This window comes from Rhinatrema bivittatum, chromosome 6, assembly GCF_901001135.1.
Source record: "Rhinatrema bivittatum chromosome 6, aRhiBiv1.1, whole genome shotgun sequence".
NCBI lineage: Eukaryota > Metazoa > Chordata > Amphibia > Gymnophiona > Rhinatrematidae > Rhinatrema > Rhinatrema bivittatum.
In genome coordinates this window covers 99,205,233-99,221,229 of record NC_042620.1, presented here as the reverse complement: position 1 = coordinate 99,221,229, position 15,997 = coordinate 99,205,233, and the positions used below count along the sequence as shown (strand labels likewise).

The 15,997-nt window shown below is 44.9% G+C and overlaps 1 protein-coding gene across 1 annotated transcript in view; it reads left to right on the top strand.

Moving 5' to 3' along the window:
* The window catches only part of LOC115093623 (sodium channel protein type 2 subunit alpha-like), a 655,694-nt gene that overhangs the window by 320,472 nt on the left and 319,225 nt on the right, over positions 1-15,997 (top strand). Inside the window, exon 16 of the mRNA XM_029605639.1 lies at positions 12,817-13,173. Coding sequence (XP_029461499.1) covers positions 12,817-13,173 — 357 coding nt within the window. The remainder of the gene's footprint in view (positions 1-12,816; positions 13,174-15,997) is intronic.

Here is a 15,997-nt window from a genome sequence, read left to right as displayed (position 1 = left end):
GGAGTTAAGATTTAAAAGTAGCCTCAAAAAAGTGTATTTTAGACTGAATTTGAATAAGGCAAAAGAGGGAGCATGAGAGGAGAGGATTACCTTGCTGGTGACTGGAAAGAATCAGTAAGTACTCTTGGAGAAATTTTTAAAACTTAAAAGTATTGGGGAGAGCTAAACTATTGGTGTATATTATTCGCTGTGTTCATGTGTTTTGTTTTAAATAGGGAGTCAGAAAGTCAGGCAACAAACAGAACTTTGTGTTTTTGGATTATCCAGCCCTCCCACCTCTCTCCCACCCATCCCTAGCTCATCCTTTAATTTATAGGCAGGTGTCACTTTCACACTTAAAATAAAAAAAAAATCAGCCTTTTAACTTAAACCCGTACCTTATCCAAAGTTTGATCATTCCCTTGTAGGTTACTACCAGATATATAGTGAATACACTAATACATTTAAAGGACCCTAGTTGTATGCATTTCTATACCCATAGCAGCATAAAACTTAACTAGAAACTGAACTAATTTAAGATGAAGGCAGCAGTCCAGCAGCAAAAGAGGGGACTCCCAGTCTTTTGCATCGAGTGCCACATGTATGATTTTTTACCCACCGATGAGAAGTTGTACATGTGCATGCGATACAAAGAGTTCCTGTCTCAGAACGAGCCCGATCTCTGGAGGCTAGAGTGGCAGACCTGGAGGAGAAGAGGCAGACAGAGAAGTATATAGATGAGACCTTCAGGGACATAGTAGCCAAGTCCCAACTCCAATCTAGCATTCCTGATGCTACCTTGGAGGAGGAAGGTCTTATGATTGGAGATCATCAACCTGGTGCAGCAGGAAGTGATCCTGAAGCAAGGACCTGCTCTGCAGGTGGTACCTTGTCCTCTTGCACTGAGGATGTACCTCCCAGGGCTTCTGCTAAGGAGAAAAGGGTCAGGTCGGCCGTCATAGTTGGTGATTCAGTTATTAGGAATGTAGACAGCTGGGTGGCTGGTGGGTGTGAGGATCACCTGGTAACATGCCAACCTGGTGTGAAGGTGGCGGACCTCACGTGTCACCTAGATAGGATGTTAGACAGTGTGGGAAGGAGCAAGCTGCCATGGTTCTTTGTAAACCGGCATGATGTGCTGCACGAATGTCGGTAAATAAAAGTTAATAAATAAATAAAATAAATAAATGGTACATGTGGGCACCAACGACATAGGAAAATGTGGAAGGGAAGTTCTGGAAACTAAATTTAGGCTCTTAGGTAGAACACTGGAATCCAGAACCTTCAGGGTAGCATTCTCTGAAATGCTTCCTGTTCCATGCACAGGTCCCCAGAGGCAGGCAGAGCTCTGGAGTCTCAATGCGTGGATGAGTTGATGGTGCAAGGAAGAGGGATTCAGTTTTGTAAGGAACTTGGGAACCTTTAGGGGAAGGGGGAGTCTTTTCTGATGGGATGGGCTCCACTTTAACCAGGGGGGAGCCAGGCTGCTGGCACTAACCTTTAAAAAGGAGATAGAGCAGCTTTTAAACTAGAACAAAGGGGAAAGCCGACAGTCGCTCAGCAGCATATGGTTCGGAGGGAGGAATCTTTGAAGAATACTAATGAAGCATTAGAGTTAGGGGATCCCAACAGAGAGGTTCCACTTATAGCAAAAGTAGTCCAAGTGCCTGTATTTAAAAACTCACCTGAGTTAAAAGATTTCAATTTATCCTTAACAACTGAAAATTGGAATGTTAATACAAACAAAAAACACACTTTGAAATGTTTGTATGCTAATGCAAGAAGTCTAAGAAGTAAGATGAGAGAATTAGAGTGTATGGCATAGAATGATGACATAGACATAATTAGCATATCAGAGATATGGTAGAAAGAGGATAACCAATGGGATAGTACTTTACCAAATTATATCGCAATGACAGAGAGGAGTATCTTGGTGGCAGAGTGGCACTTTATGTCTAGGAAGGCATAGAGTCCAACAGGATAAAGATCCTGAATGAGACTATGTACAATTGAATCTTTATGGGTAGAAATCCCTTGTGTGTTGTGGAAGAGAATAGTGATAGGAGTATAGTACCATCCACCTGGTCAAAATGGTGAGCCGGACAGTGAAATGCTAAGAGAAATTAGGGAAGCTAACCAAACTGGTAGTATGGTAATAATGGGAGATTTCAATTACCGGAAACAATGAGGGAAACCAGAATATATATATATATATATATGTAAAGTAGCCTAAGTGACAGTGTCAGCAAGCCTGACGTTGTGATTTCTAAACAAGAACCCAACCAGTCTTCTAATCATTCACCATCACTTTCAAAAGGAAAATTAATTTTTCCTTTTTATTATTAAATCTCAAAAATCTCAAAAATATTTTGAATCATATATTTTTTATCTTTTCATAAAAAGCCTTTATAAACTTCAACTCTAATCCATAGGAGAATTATAGCCAGCAGTCTCTTTGTAAGGTGATAATCACAGCTCTAAACGGCTGGTGTTTCGTGACAAACGCTTCCTCAGGGGCATATGAAATTGCTATTACAAGAGACTTTGCCTAAAAACATCAGAAAAATATGCATTTAGTAAAATATTATAGACAAAAAATGAGAATCACTTAGCTCAACACCAGAGGCTACCGTTTCAAAATGGACACAGTGTCTCTGCTGCCTTCTTCATAAGAAAGAGGAAACGAGGCTGATGTGAACGTCTCATTAAATGCCCAAAGGTATGATGTCACATGATGATGTCACTGAAATGCAAATTATGTATCAGCTGGTACAATCAAAATCATAGGAAAACAAAACAGTAATACTAAAGATTATTCATCCTAAAAATACATGTAAATCAAGATCTGCATTGAGACCCTTAGGACTGACAGTGCCAAGTCTGTAAATCCAACATTGTACAGATTTTAAAAGCTGTGATTCACGATCACCACCGCACCAGTGTTCAGGTATATGGTCAATCGCACAGAAGGATAGGTCCTCAAACCGGTGTTCATATGAAATGCAGTGTGATTAGAAGACCGGTTGGGTTCTTGTTTAGAAATCACAACGTCAGGCTTGCTGACACGGTCACTTAGGCTATTTTCTATATATATATTTTTTTTCTGGTTTCCCTCATTGTTTCCAGTTATTTTCTGGGTTACTCTATTGACTCTCTATGATAATAAGATTTCAATTACCCCAATATTAGGGATGTGCAGAGGGACGCCATACGTTGCATTCGGGATACGTATTCATCATGGGGCAGATACGTTGCATACGTCCGTATGGCGCCCCGATGCGGTTATGTCTTAATCTATTCGTTACTAGAGATGTGGTTCGTTTTTCGCCCGAATTAGGAAATTCAACGAAATTTCCTAACTCGTTGTGGTTTCGGAGGCCCCGAAACCCGAAAAGAATTTTCCCCAAATTTCGGGGAAATTTCGTTTTTTGGGTTTGCATGGGGAGAGGGACACTTTTTTTTTTTTTTAAATTAAAACCCACCCCAAACATTTAAATAAACTATAATACAACACCCCCCCCTGATCCCGATCCCTCCCCAAGACTTACTAAGTACATCCCTGGTGGTCCAGCGGGGTCCCGGGTTAAATTTGCCCTCCGTGCCCATGCTACTGCAAGCCGTGCTCTTTAAAATGGTGCCGAATAGCCTCTGAACTACCATGTCACAGGGGCTACCGGCGCCATTGGTCAGCCCCTATCACATGGCTATCGGCGCCATCTTGTGCTCCTGTCATGTGACTGGAGCTGACCAATGGTGCCGAAAGCCTCTGTGACATAGTATGGGCAAAGGCTATCGGCGCCATTTTGATTACTGGCAGCCGACAACGAAATCGCTTTCGGACCCCCGCTGGACCCCCAGGGATTATTGGCAAGCCTTGGGGAGGTCAAGAGCCCCCTCCTGACCCCCCCAAGGCTTGCCAATAATCCCTGGGGGTCCAGCGGGGGTCCGAAAGCAATTTCGTTGTCGGCTGCCAGTAAATCAAAATGGCGCCGATAGCCTTTGCCCATACTATGTCACAGAGGCTTTCGGCGCCATTGGTCAGCTCCAGTCACATGACAGGAGCACAAGATGGCGCCGATGGCCATGTGACAGGGGGTGACCAATGGTGCCGGTAGCCCCTGTGACATGGTAGTTCAGAGGCTATTCGGCACCTTTTTAAAGAGCACGGCTTGCAGTAGCACGGGCACGGAGGGCAAATGGAACCCGGGACCCCGCTGGACAACCAGGGATGTACTTAGTAAGTCTTGGGGAGGGATCGGGATGGGGGGGTAGTTTGTATTTATGTAGAAAACTGATTTTAAATGCTTGGGGTGGGGTTTTTTTAAGCTTCCTTTGCCGTTTCATTTTTTGGCCCGGTTTCAGGTTTCCTCGTTTCGTTTTTCATAAAAACGAAACGAGAAAACCCGAAATTTACCACGAAGTATCCGAGTCAAAAAACGACCCGGCAGAAAAAAACGAAGCACATCTCTATTCGTTACCCGGCTAAAATTAAATTTACTCCAACCCCCCACCCCCTTGACCCCCCCAAGACTTACCAAAACTCCCTGGTGGTCCAGTGGGGGGTCCAGGAACCATACCTTGCACTCACACACCCTCGGTACCAGTATCAAAATGGCACCGATAGCCTTTGACCTACTATGTCACAGGGGCTACCGGTGCCATTGGTCAGCCCCTGTCACATGGCCATTGGCGCCATCTTGTGCTCCTACCATGTGACAGGGGCTGACCAATGGCACCGGTAGCCCCTGTGACATAGTAAGGGCAAGGCTATCGGCGCCATTTTGATTCCTGGCATCCGACGTCACGAGTGCAGGAAATCGCTTCCAGACCCCCAGGGACTTTTGGCCAGCTTGGGGGGGCCTCATGACCCCCACAAGACTTGCCAAAAGTCCAGCGGGGGTCCTGGAGCGACCTCCTGCACTCGGGCTGTATTGCCAGTATTCAAAATGGTGCCAGTATTCAAAATTGCCCTTACTATGTCACAGGGCCGACGGTGCCATTAAATTCCCGGTCCCCCCGCTGGACCACCAGGGAGTTTTGGTAAGTCTTGGGGGGGTCAGGAGGGTGGGGGGGGGGGTTGTTTAAATTGGCGGCCGAGCAATTCGGTGAAAATTCGTTGTATTCGTGGGGAATCGTGATACATTTCACTTTCCCCACGAATACAACGAATAGTGCAACATATGTTGCGGATCACCAATACGGCGAAAACGAATGCACACCCCTACCCAATATTGACTGGGTAAGTGAAACATCAGGACATGCTAGAGAGATAAAGTTCCTAGATGGAATAAAAGACAGTTATGGAGCAATTGGTTCAGGAATCGACAAGAAAGGGAGAAATTTTATATCTAATTCTCAGTGGAATGCAGGATTTGGTGAGAGAGGTAATGGTGGTGGGGCCGCTTGGCAATAGTGATCATAATATGATCAAATTTGAATTAATGACTTGCAGGGGAACAATATGTAAATCCACAGTTCCAGTGCTAAACTTTCAAAAGGGAAACTTTGATAAAAAGAGTAGTTAGAAAAAAAACTGAAAGGTGCATCTACAAAGATAAAAAGTGTGCAACAGGCGTAGAGATTGTTAAAAAAAAATACCATCCTAGATGTACAGACCAGATGTATTCCATGCATTAAGAAAGGTAGAAGGATGGTAAAACAATTACCGGCATGGTTAAAAGGTGAGGTGAAAGAGGCTATTTTAGCCAAAAGATCTTCATTCTAAAATTGGAAAAAGGATCCTACAGAAGAAAATAGGATAAAGCATAAGCATTGGCAAGTTAAATGTAAGACATTGATAAGACAGGCTAAGAGAAAATTTGAAAAGAAGTTGGCCATAGAGGCAAAAACTCACAATAAAAACTTTAAAAAATATATCCGAAGCACAAAGTCTGAAAGGGAGTCGGTTGGACCATTGGATGATCAAGGGGTTAAAGGGACACGTAGAGAAGATAAGGCCATCGTGGAAAGATTAAACGATTTCTTTGCTTCACTGTTTACTGAAGGGGATGTTGGAGAGATACCCATTCCAGAGAAGGTTTTCATGGGTGATGATTCTGTTCAACTGAACCAAATCACAGTGAACCTGGAAGATGTGGTAGGCTGAAGAGTAGTAAATCACCTGCACCAGATGGTATACAGCCCAGGGTTCTGAAAGAACTAAAAAATGAAATTTCAGAACTATTAGTAAAAATGTGTAACCTATCATTAAAATCAACCGATGTACCTGAAGATTGGAAGATGGCCAATGTTACCCCCATATTTAAAAAGGGATCCAGCTTGACTTCAGTGCCCGGAAAAATCATGGAAACTGTTATAAAGAATAAAATCACAAAACACTTAGGGGCGGATTTTAAGAGCCCTGCTCGCCTAAATCCGCCCAAAACCGGGCGGATTTAGGCGAGCAGGGCCCTGTGCGCCGGTGAGCCTATTTTACATAGGCCTACCGGCGCGCGCAGAGCCCCGGGACTCGCGTAAGTCCCGGGGTTTTCGGAGGTGGGCGTGTCGGGGGCGTGTCGGGGGGCGGGCCGGAACCGCGCGGCGTTTTAGGGGCGTGTCGGGAGCGTTCCGGGGGCGGGCCCGGGGGCGTGGCTACGGCCCGGGGTGGCCCGGGGGCGTGGCCGCGCCCTCCGGACCCACCCCCAGATCGCGTCCCGGCGCGCTAGCGGCCCGCTGGCGCGCGGGGATTTATGTCTCCCTCCGGGAGGCGTAAATCCCCCAACAAAGGTAAGGGGGGGGGTTTAGACAGGGCCGGGCGGGGTGGGTTAGGTAGGGGAAGGGAGGGGAAGGTGAGGGGAGGGCAAAGGAAAGTTCCCTCCGAGGCCGCTCCGATTTCGGAGCGGCCTCGGAGGGAACGGGGGTAGGCTGCGCGGCTCGGCGCGCGCCGGCTATACGAAATCGATAGCCTTGCGCGCGCCGATCCAGGATTTTAGCGGATACGCGCGGCTCCGCGCGTATCTACTAAAATCCGGCGTACTTTTGTTTGCGCCTGGAGCGCCAACAAAAGTACGCCAACGCGCCTTGTTTGAAAATCTACCCCTTAGATAGTCATGGTTTGATGGTACACAGCCAACATGGATTTACCCAAGGGAAGTCTTGCCTCAGAAATCTCCTACATTTTTTTTAAGGGGTGAATAAACATGTGGACAAAGGTGAATCGATAGATGTGGTATATTTGGATTTGCAGAAGGCATTTGACAAAGTCCTGCATGAGAGGCTTCTAAGAAAACTAAAAATTCATAGGATAGGAGGTGATATCCTTTTGAGGATTGCAAGTTGGTTAAAAGACAGGAAACAGAGAGTAGGATTAAATGGTCAGTTTTCACAGTGGAAAAAGGTAAACAATGGAGTGTCTCGGGGATCTGTACTTAGACCAGTGCTTTTTAATATATTTATAAATGATCTGGAAAGGGGTATGATGAGTGAGGTGATCAAATTTGCGGATGACACAAAATTATGCAGAGTAGTTAAATCTCAAGCGGATTGTGATGAATAGCAGCAGGACCTTGTGAGACTGGAAGATTGGGATTCCAAATGGCAGATGAAGTTTAAAATGGACAAGTGTAATGTCCATATAGGGAAAAATAACCCTTGCTGTATGTTGCGCGTCCCGGCCGCGCTGGTGCCACAGCCGGGCCTGCTCACCTTGGGCTCCCCTCCTCAGGTCCCGGTCCATCCTCCCTTGCCGCAGCTGCCAGTTCCTGATGTCCCCAATGCCTACCCCGAGCGCCTCCGGCTTCCTCTGCTACTCAGGCCTCTCAGCGGAGCTCCCGCAGGAGCTCCACATCCTCTGCCCCACCCCTAGGTGCGTGCGTGGCCGGCGCTCCATCCTTTAAAGGACCCAGGGCGGGAACCTCAGCCAGGGCGCCTCCCGATGACATCACCTGAGCCCTGCGTATAAGGCAGGGCTCAGCCCTCAGTTCCTTGCCTTGGCAAACGGGCCGTCACACATAGTGTGAGCTAGTTGCCGTCCTCGTTCCTCTGTTCCTTGCTTGTTCCAGTGTTCCTGCGTTCCTTGCTTGTTCCAGTGTTCCTGAGTTCCTGTCATTGTTTCTGTGTTCCAATGGTCCTTCCTGCGTTCCTCCGTGCTACCCAGATTGAACCTTCTCGGACTGATACCCAGTACTGACCTCGGCTTGCTTCTGACCATGCTTGGACTGATACCCGGAACTGACCTCTGCTTGCCTGACTTCGCTTGGACTGATACCTGGAACTGACCCTTGCTTTGGCTGACCACCCTCGGATGGATATCCTGGCTTTGACCCTTGCACTCCACTCGGACACCCTCTTTGCTCCTCCTGTGACCGCCAGGTCCACCTGCCTCGATGGTGACTGCAGCCTTCTTCAAGCTAGACCATTAGGCGCTGCCTACCCTGCCCAGAGGACCTTTTGTTCCTGTCCTGTACCCGTGGTCTCCAGTACTCTGTTCCGGTCTAACTCGTCTGTTCCTCGACAGCCGTGAACCTTTACTCTTGGTGGGCACACCTCTCTGCTACCTGTCCTGGAGACCCCTCAAGGCCCACCTAAGCCCAGGCAGCCTGGGCATCCAACGGCTCAACCCACGGAGACCCTGGGCCATTATTGGTGAAGATCCAGCTTGCCTCAGTCTCTTCATGTGCTCCACCTCCTGGCAGCAGCCACCCTCTGGGATCCCTCAGAGGGCCGTACCAATCCTGCGCCAGGCCAAGGGTCCACTTCCAGCGCAACACTGTAGTTACACAATGTTAGGTTCTAAGTTAGGAGTTACCACCCATGACAGAGATCTGGGCGACATAGTGGATAATACATTGAAATCATCAGCCCAGTGTGCTGTGGCAATCTAAAAAGCAAACAGAATGTTAGAAAATATTAGGAAGGGAATGGAAAATAAAACAGAGGATGTCATAATGCCTCTGTATTGCTCCATGGTGAGACCGCACCTTGAATACTGTGTGCAGTTCTGGTCACCGCATCTCAAAAAGGATATAGCTGTACTGGAGAAAGTGCAGAGAAGGGTGACCAAAATGATAATGGGCATTGAACAGCTCCCTCATGAGGAAAGGCTAAAGAAGCTAGGGCTGTTCAGTTTGGAGAAGAGATGACTGAGGGGGGATTTGATAGAAGTCTACAAAATAATGAAAGGACTTGAACAAGTTAATATAAATCAGTTATTTACTCTCTCAGATAATAGAAGGACCAGGGAGCACTCCGTGAAGTTAGCAAGTAGCTCATTTAAAACAAATCAAAGAAAATTATTTTTCACTCATCACATAGTTAAACTCTAGAATTCATTGCCAGGGGATGTGGTTTCAGCAGTTAGTGTTACTGGGTTAGAAAAAGTTTGGATAAGTTCCTAGAGGTTAAATCCATAAATTACTATTATGGTAATTAATAAGCAATAGTAGCTTGTGATATCGAATGATTGGTTACTTGACAGGTACATGTGACTCAGATTGGCCACTGTTGGAAACAGGATACTGGGCTTGATGGACCCTTGGTCTGACCCAGTATGGCATTTTTTATATTCTTATGTACTTCAAGCAAATGGTACAGCCTGGTGGAAAGCATTGAGTCAGGATTTGGTGGAAGAGGAGAAGGGGTGACTTGTCTTATCAGTAGAAGAAGAGGGTTTAGGGAGAAGAAGGGAGAAGTAGTGAGGGGCTTCAAAGTGAAGGCTCTTGTAGGTTAGTAAGAAAAACTTGAACTTATGCAGAAATGGATAGGGTGCCAATGAAGTAACTGGAGAAGAGGGGTTATATAGGTGTAAAGACTTTGACTAAAGATATGTCATTGAATTGAACTTTGAATAGATTGTAATGGAGAGAGATGGCTCAGTGGGAAACCTGTGAGGAGCAGGTTGCAATAGTCTAAGCTGAATGCGATGAGAGAACGGATAAGGGTTCTGGTAGTATGTTTAGAAAGGACGGACTTATTTTGATAATGTTATAGAGAAAAATCCAGCACATTTTAACAGTGTTTTGGATATGTGTAGAGAAGGAAAGTGAGAGGAGTCAAAGAAGACCTTGAGGTTGCTGGGTAAGGGAACTGGGAGGATGATAGATAGTGTTATCCACACAAATACAGAAAAGGAGAAATGGGGATGAGGATTTGATGGGAAAGATGAGGAGTTTTCTCTTGGCCATGTTGAGTTTAAGGTGGTGAAGGGACTTCCAAGCAGCAATGTCAGGGAAGCAGGTTGAGCTATTGAGACTAGAATCTGTTAAATAAATAAAATAATAATGAAGGGAACACGATATTAGAGTTTTTAGAAAGTAATTAAAGGCATTATTTTTTAGGGATGTTTATATGTATTTCTTTTTATGATTATTATATTGTTTTATGTATTATTTTGTATGTTTTGAGTTTTATGAATGTTTTATTGTAACCCACACTGCACATGACTAAGAAGTCATGAGCTAGAAAAACTGTTAATTAAATTTCTGGTGTAGAGAGGTAAATCTTGGAATCATCAGATTATTGATAGTATTTAAAGCCACAGAAGGATAATAGAGCACCAAGGAAATCAGTATATAGAGAAGAGAAGAGGTTCCAAGACAAAGCCGAGCCACACCAACAGATACTGGGATGACAGTAGAGGAAGATTCACCAGAGGATTCACTAAAAGTGCAATAGGAGAGGTTAGAAGAAAACCAAGTCAGAACAGAGTCCCGAAACCCAAGTGGACAGAGTATCAATGAGTAGATGGTGATCAACAATGTCAAAAGTAGCAGATAGGTCAATGAGGATAAAAATCAAGTAAAGTCCTTTGGTTTTAGCCATGAAAAGGTCATTAGAGACTTTGGCAACTTAAGACTTCTGATCTCGAAAGCCAAGCAGGGTCGGGCCTGGTTAGTACTTAGATACAGGTGACTACCTGGGAATACAAAATAGCCACACTGCCCTGAGTCTACATGATCTGGTCTGATAGTAAATTAATTAGAAGACTCTAGGTTTTGTAGCAGAGAAAAAAAATGATTTAAAAATAAATAAATAAATAAATAAATATTTGATGAATGAATTGTATCTTAAGTTATATAGAATGTAAGAATGTGTGAAAAGTGAATCTTTCACTTAGGGGCTAATTAACTAAGGATTATTCCTATTCTGTGCTTATGGGAAAAAAGTTTAGCAATTTATGTCCTTAAGAAGAAACTGAAAATATTAACTTTCTTGTAAACACTTTTCTGTGAACAATAACTTACACCTTCTCCCCTCGGCTACACAGAAAGAAAGACATCTTTGATACTATCACAGATCCCATAGACAGGGTAATTTTATAACAGTGTGCTTTGAAGTAAAGTCTGTGTGTGCCTTTTATTTGTAGAATGCACTCCAAATTTTAAAATTGAACTTGTGCACTTAGAGGTGAATTTTAAAAGCCCGTCATGCACCAAAGCTTGAAGATACGTGCAGAAGTTGGGCTGGCGTGTGCCACATGAATTTAAAAGGCACTGGCATACGTGCGTATCTCCCGGTACATGCTCAAGTCATTAGTTCAGAAAAAGGGGTGGGGCATGGGTATAGTTTGGGTGATGCATGGCATGTCAGGGGAAGGCCAAGAGATGTGCACCTAAATACCTATGCACACAGGCACGTGCCAGGGTCTCCTGCTATGTAACTTTATTACTGCTAAGGATGGCGTGTAAGTAAAAAAATAAAAAAAATCTAGGCTAGTCAGTGGGGTTTTAAGGGTTGGGGCTAACAGAGGGAAAGGGAGCCTAATAAATTAGGGGAGTTTGGAAGTGCTATCCCTAATCTGGGTGAAGTGGGAGCAAACTGGGAAAACAAAGTATAGGATTGGCGCCTGTCCCTTATAAAATTCCCCCACTTACGTGGTAGATGAGGCATTTGCATGCACATATGCTCATCCATTTAAAATTGTGCACATATGTACGTGTGTTCATCCTATTTTATAACATGCACCTATATACGTGTGTATGTTATAAAATGGGCTTGTCTCTGGATGCAAGCCAGCAATTGCGTACACATGTGCGCCAGCGAGGTGTTTCAAAGTTACTGTCATAATTTGCTTTTAAAATTCCTGGGTTAGTAACCTGGAATACACACAAACTCACCCATACCAAGTTACACCTGCTCTTTCACATAAGTCCCAACTCTGCTTCATCTTCTTCTCCTGTAGTGCCTATTGCCAGTATGTGTGAAAGTACATACAAAATCAGGATCCGTGCATACTTACTACTTATAAACAACTGAACCAGGCCTATTTTACAAAAGTCATTTACATACTTAAAACCATGTTTTATGTTTGCGAATGGCTTTGAAAATCAGAACCATAATGCTGAGTCTGAGAGTGTTTCATGTCACTTTGCTTTTTTCTCATTTGATGTCTGTATCTCTAAAATAAGACTCTTTCATCTTATAGTGATGTCCCTATTTACGATAGGATAAATGCATTATAAACATGACGGGCATAGTGAACCAGTGCCTGCTTCTTTATTCATGGATCTGTCCTGCATAGGGACCTCATCGTCAGTGAAAAATGCCAACCTTAGTTCTAAATGTAAAGACTGAAACATTTTAAAACAACTTGAAGATGTCTCTATCATACTTGCCAGTCTTTCCCTCTCTAAATGATTATAGATTCTCAAAGTGTGCTCACCATAGATTCACCTTTGTCCTCATAGCTTACAGTGATACTGATATTTCTGTTTTGGGCAATAGGGAGACATTTGTTTATGTATTATATGAAAAGTGTTACTGAAGCCTATATACAAATGAATCTTCATGAGTTTAATCCTAGATATACAGTCAATAATTATCAAAATTAGGATTTTTGTAATGATAGACCAAATATAACTTTATTATAATTTGTATTATGACTCTATTTTTGTTTTTCAGCTACGGGTTTTCAAGTTGGCAAAGTCCTGGCCAACACTAAATATGCTGATAAAAATTATTGGCAACTCAGTAGGGGCTTTGGGAAATCTAACCTTGGTGTTGGCCATCATTGTCTTCATTTTTGCTGTGGTTGGAATGCAACTGTTTGGCAAAAACTATAGAGAGTGTGTCTGCAAGATTGATGAAAATTGTGTACTTCCACGCTGGCACATGACTGACTTCTTCCACTCCTTTCTGATTGTATTCCGGGTCCTATGTGGAGAATGGATAGAGACAATGTGGGACTGTATGGAGGTTGCTGGACAAGCCATGTGCCTCACTGTTTTTATGATGGTCATGGTGATTGGAAACCTGGTGGTGAGTAACTTAAATATTTAAAAAGCTATTACTGAAATATAAATTATACTGAAATAAATGAACAAGGAATCATGAGACCTATGTACTAAAGGCATGTTAATTTTAGTTCATGTTTTAAGCATATATTTAATGCAAAAGCATAGAAGGCAATTTTCAAATGCATTTACTCACATTAATTGGCCTGGTTAAAAGTTGCCCTTCTCAGGGTGTATACTTTTACCTGGGATAAAAGCAAGCATTCCCAGGAGGATATTTAGATCTGGGTGGGGACTAAATAGCACATGTACATTGGCATGGTCTACATTATAAAGCATATGGGGACAGACTTAAAGATCTAAACATGTATACTCTAGAGGAAAGGCAAGATAGGGGAGATATGATAGACACATTTAAATTCATCCAAGATATTATTGCATAAGAAGCAGGCATCTTCTAACAGAGACGAGGCTCTGGCATGAGGGATCATGTGACGAGGATAAACGAGGTTCCTGTCATACTCAGATCAGTCCAGATAAGTAGGTTTTCATCCCTACCAGTAGATGGAGGCAGAGAACAAAAACTTTGAAACAGGTGCCACCTGGAGTCCCTCAGTATTTCTCTGTCTCCAGCAGATGGCAGAGGTGCAAACCTGCAGTTCTGACTGAAAGTTAAGTTTTGGAGATAGTGAAGAGTTGTTTGTTTTTTTTTACTTCGAGAAGTTGGTTTATCTACCTGAGATGCTAGGTTCCTTTGTGGGCCATCCCTCTGGTTGAGCCGGGCAACCGGAGAGTTGGAAAATCCTATCTGTCATAGCCCACTGCTTCCGGAGGCCTTGATAGACAGGGGGCTGGCTCCCTCTTTGCCTCCAACGTTTCCTCCTGCCAGCTGCTGCTCAGGGAAGTACCCTTTTGTTCTTGTAAATTAACATTAGAAACAATTTTTAAAAAAGAGAGAAGATAAAGTAAAGGAGAAACATAGAGCATGAATTCCTAGGCTGGGAGATTCAGTCTGTGGCTCAGTGTCCGGAGCAATCGGCCAGCAGGAGCTGCTGGGGCCTGCAGGAAGGAGAAGTAGAAGAGTCTGCAGCTTGATTATTTTCCCCAGTGGGGAAATATTATGTGTGAGCCAAGGTCTGGTCGCGTGTCGCTCGGTACACCACAACCTGCCACACGCTGCTCGGACTGATGCAAGTGCGCGGCTCAGCGCAGCAACCACGTGGTATGGCCTACTTTAGTGTCAGTGTGCTCAGGCCATGTTGCATTTGGTATCCGCATGGCTGATGGCGCCTAAGCTGCACATGACGGTTTGCAGGGATGCGGGATCTTGTCGGCCCGGCTTAATTCCTGCTCCCTCTGCACCAACTGTGCATCAGGTGAGGAGGGAAATGCTTGGGCAGCTCAAAGGAGAGGAGGGCCTCCCAATCTGCTGTGGCTGTGGTCTCGGGGGGGGGGGGGGGGTGCTGTTTCAGTCATGCCCATGGAGGATCACATCCAGGGGATTCCACCCTATTGGGAGTCCGGAGATTCCTCTCCTCCTCTCTCCCCTGTGGTACAGGGGGATAAGTAGGATCAGGAGTGGGTTCAGATGACAGTCTCCTTGCACAGGGGACCAAGGATCCAGAGGAGTTTCTCCAGAGTTTGTCCTCCTGTTGCACAGAGCCTATCTGGCTAGGAAGGGTGCAGGAGAGAATAGATCCAGTGAGAGGCGGTTAAGTGTCCCTTCCAAGAGGCCAAGGATGGCATCAGACGGAGGTTCTGGAAATCTGCTTAAGCACCTGGGGGTTGTGGCATGCAGGTGCTGAGAGTGACCCTAGGAATCTGGATGACTCAGATGAGAAGCAGGACAATCCTGCCTCGCCACAGGGGGTGGACCCCGATGTGGACCCAGATGGCGTCAGAATTCTGATCCTGATGCAAGCAAGGATGATACTGTTCCAGATGAGGGTCCCGTGACAGAAGGGGATGACCTTTGGGTGGTCCATCTGTTTAAAAAGGATGAACTGCATCCTCTCATCCCTCAGGTGTTGGAAGAATTGGGGGTTAAGATTACTCAGGAAGAGTATGACAGTGAGGGAGTGAATCTGGTCCTGGATGGGCTGCGTGGTCCTTCCGGAGCCTTTCCATTGCCTAAGAAGATTCAGAAGGTGATCAGCTGAGAGTTCGACTTCCCAGAAGCAGGCTTGAAGATTGATAGGGCTATGGCAAAGCTTTATCCTTTGATGGAGGAGAAACTGAATCACCTAAAGATTCCTAAGGTGGTTACGGCAGTTTCAGTGGTGACTAAGAAGACTACGATCCCAGTTGTGGGTTCGGCCACTCTGAAAGATGTTCAGGACTGCAAGCTGGAGATTCAACTGAAGCACATGTTTGAGGTGTCTGCCTTAAGACTGCAGGCCGCAGTATGTGGCAGCATGATGCAGCATGCCTGCTTTTCCTGGTTTAAAAAGGCGTAAGAGCAGGCTTCTACTGGGGTGCTCAGTCCTGTGCATTCCACGTATTTGAAAGTAGGAGTGGCCGATGTGTCAGATGCGCTGTATGATTTGGTGCATACGTCCACCAGGAGCATGGTCTTGGGGTGGCTGCACAGAAGCTATTGTGGTTGTGCAATTGGTCCCAGCTGTGTTATCTTCCTTTTAAAAGAAAGCTTCTGTTTTGCAAGGATCTGGATCAGTTGATGAAGTCTTTAGGGGAATCCAAAGGGAACCACTTGCCAGAGGATAAGAAGAGCATTAAGATGGTCTTTCCATTCTGGTCCTGGGATTCGTGGAGGTTTCGTTCTGGTAAGGGGAATCTCTGCTTCAGGGATGATAGTAGTAGTCCTTTCAGGATTCTCGCAGGTCCTCCAG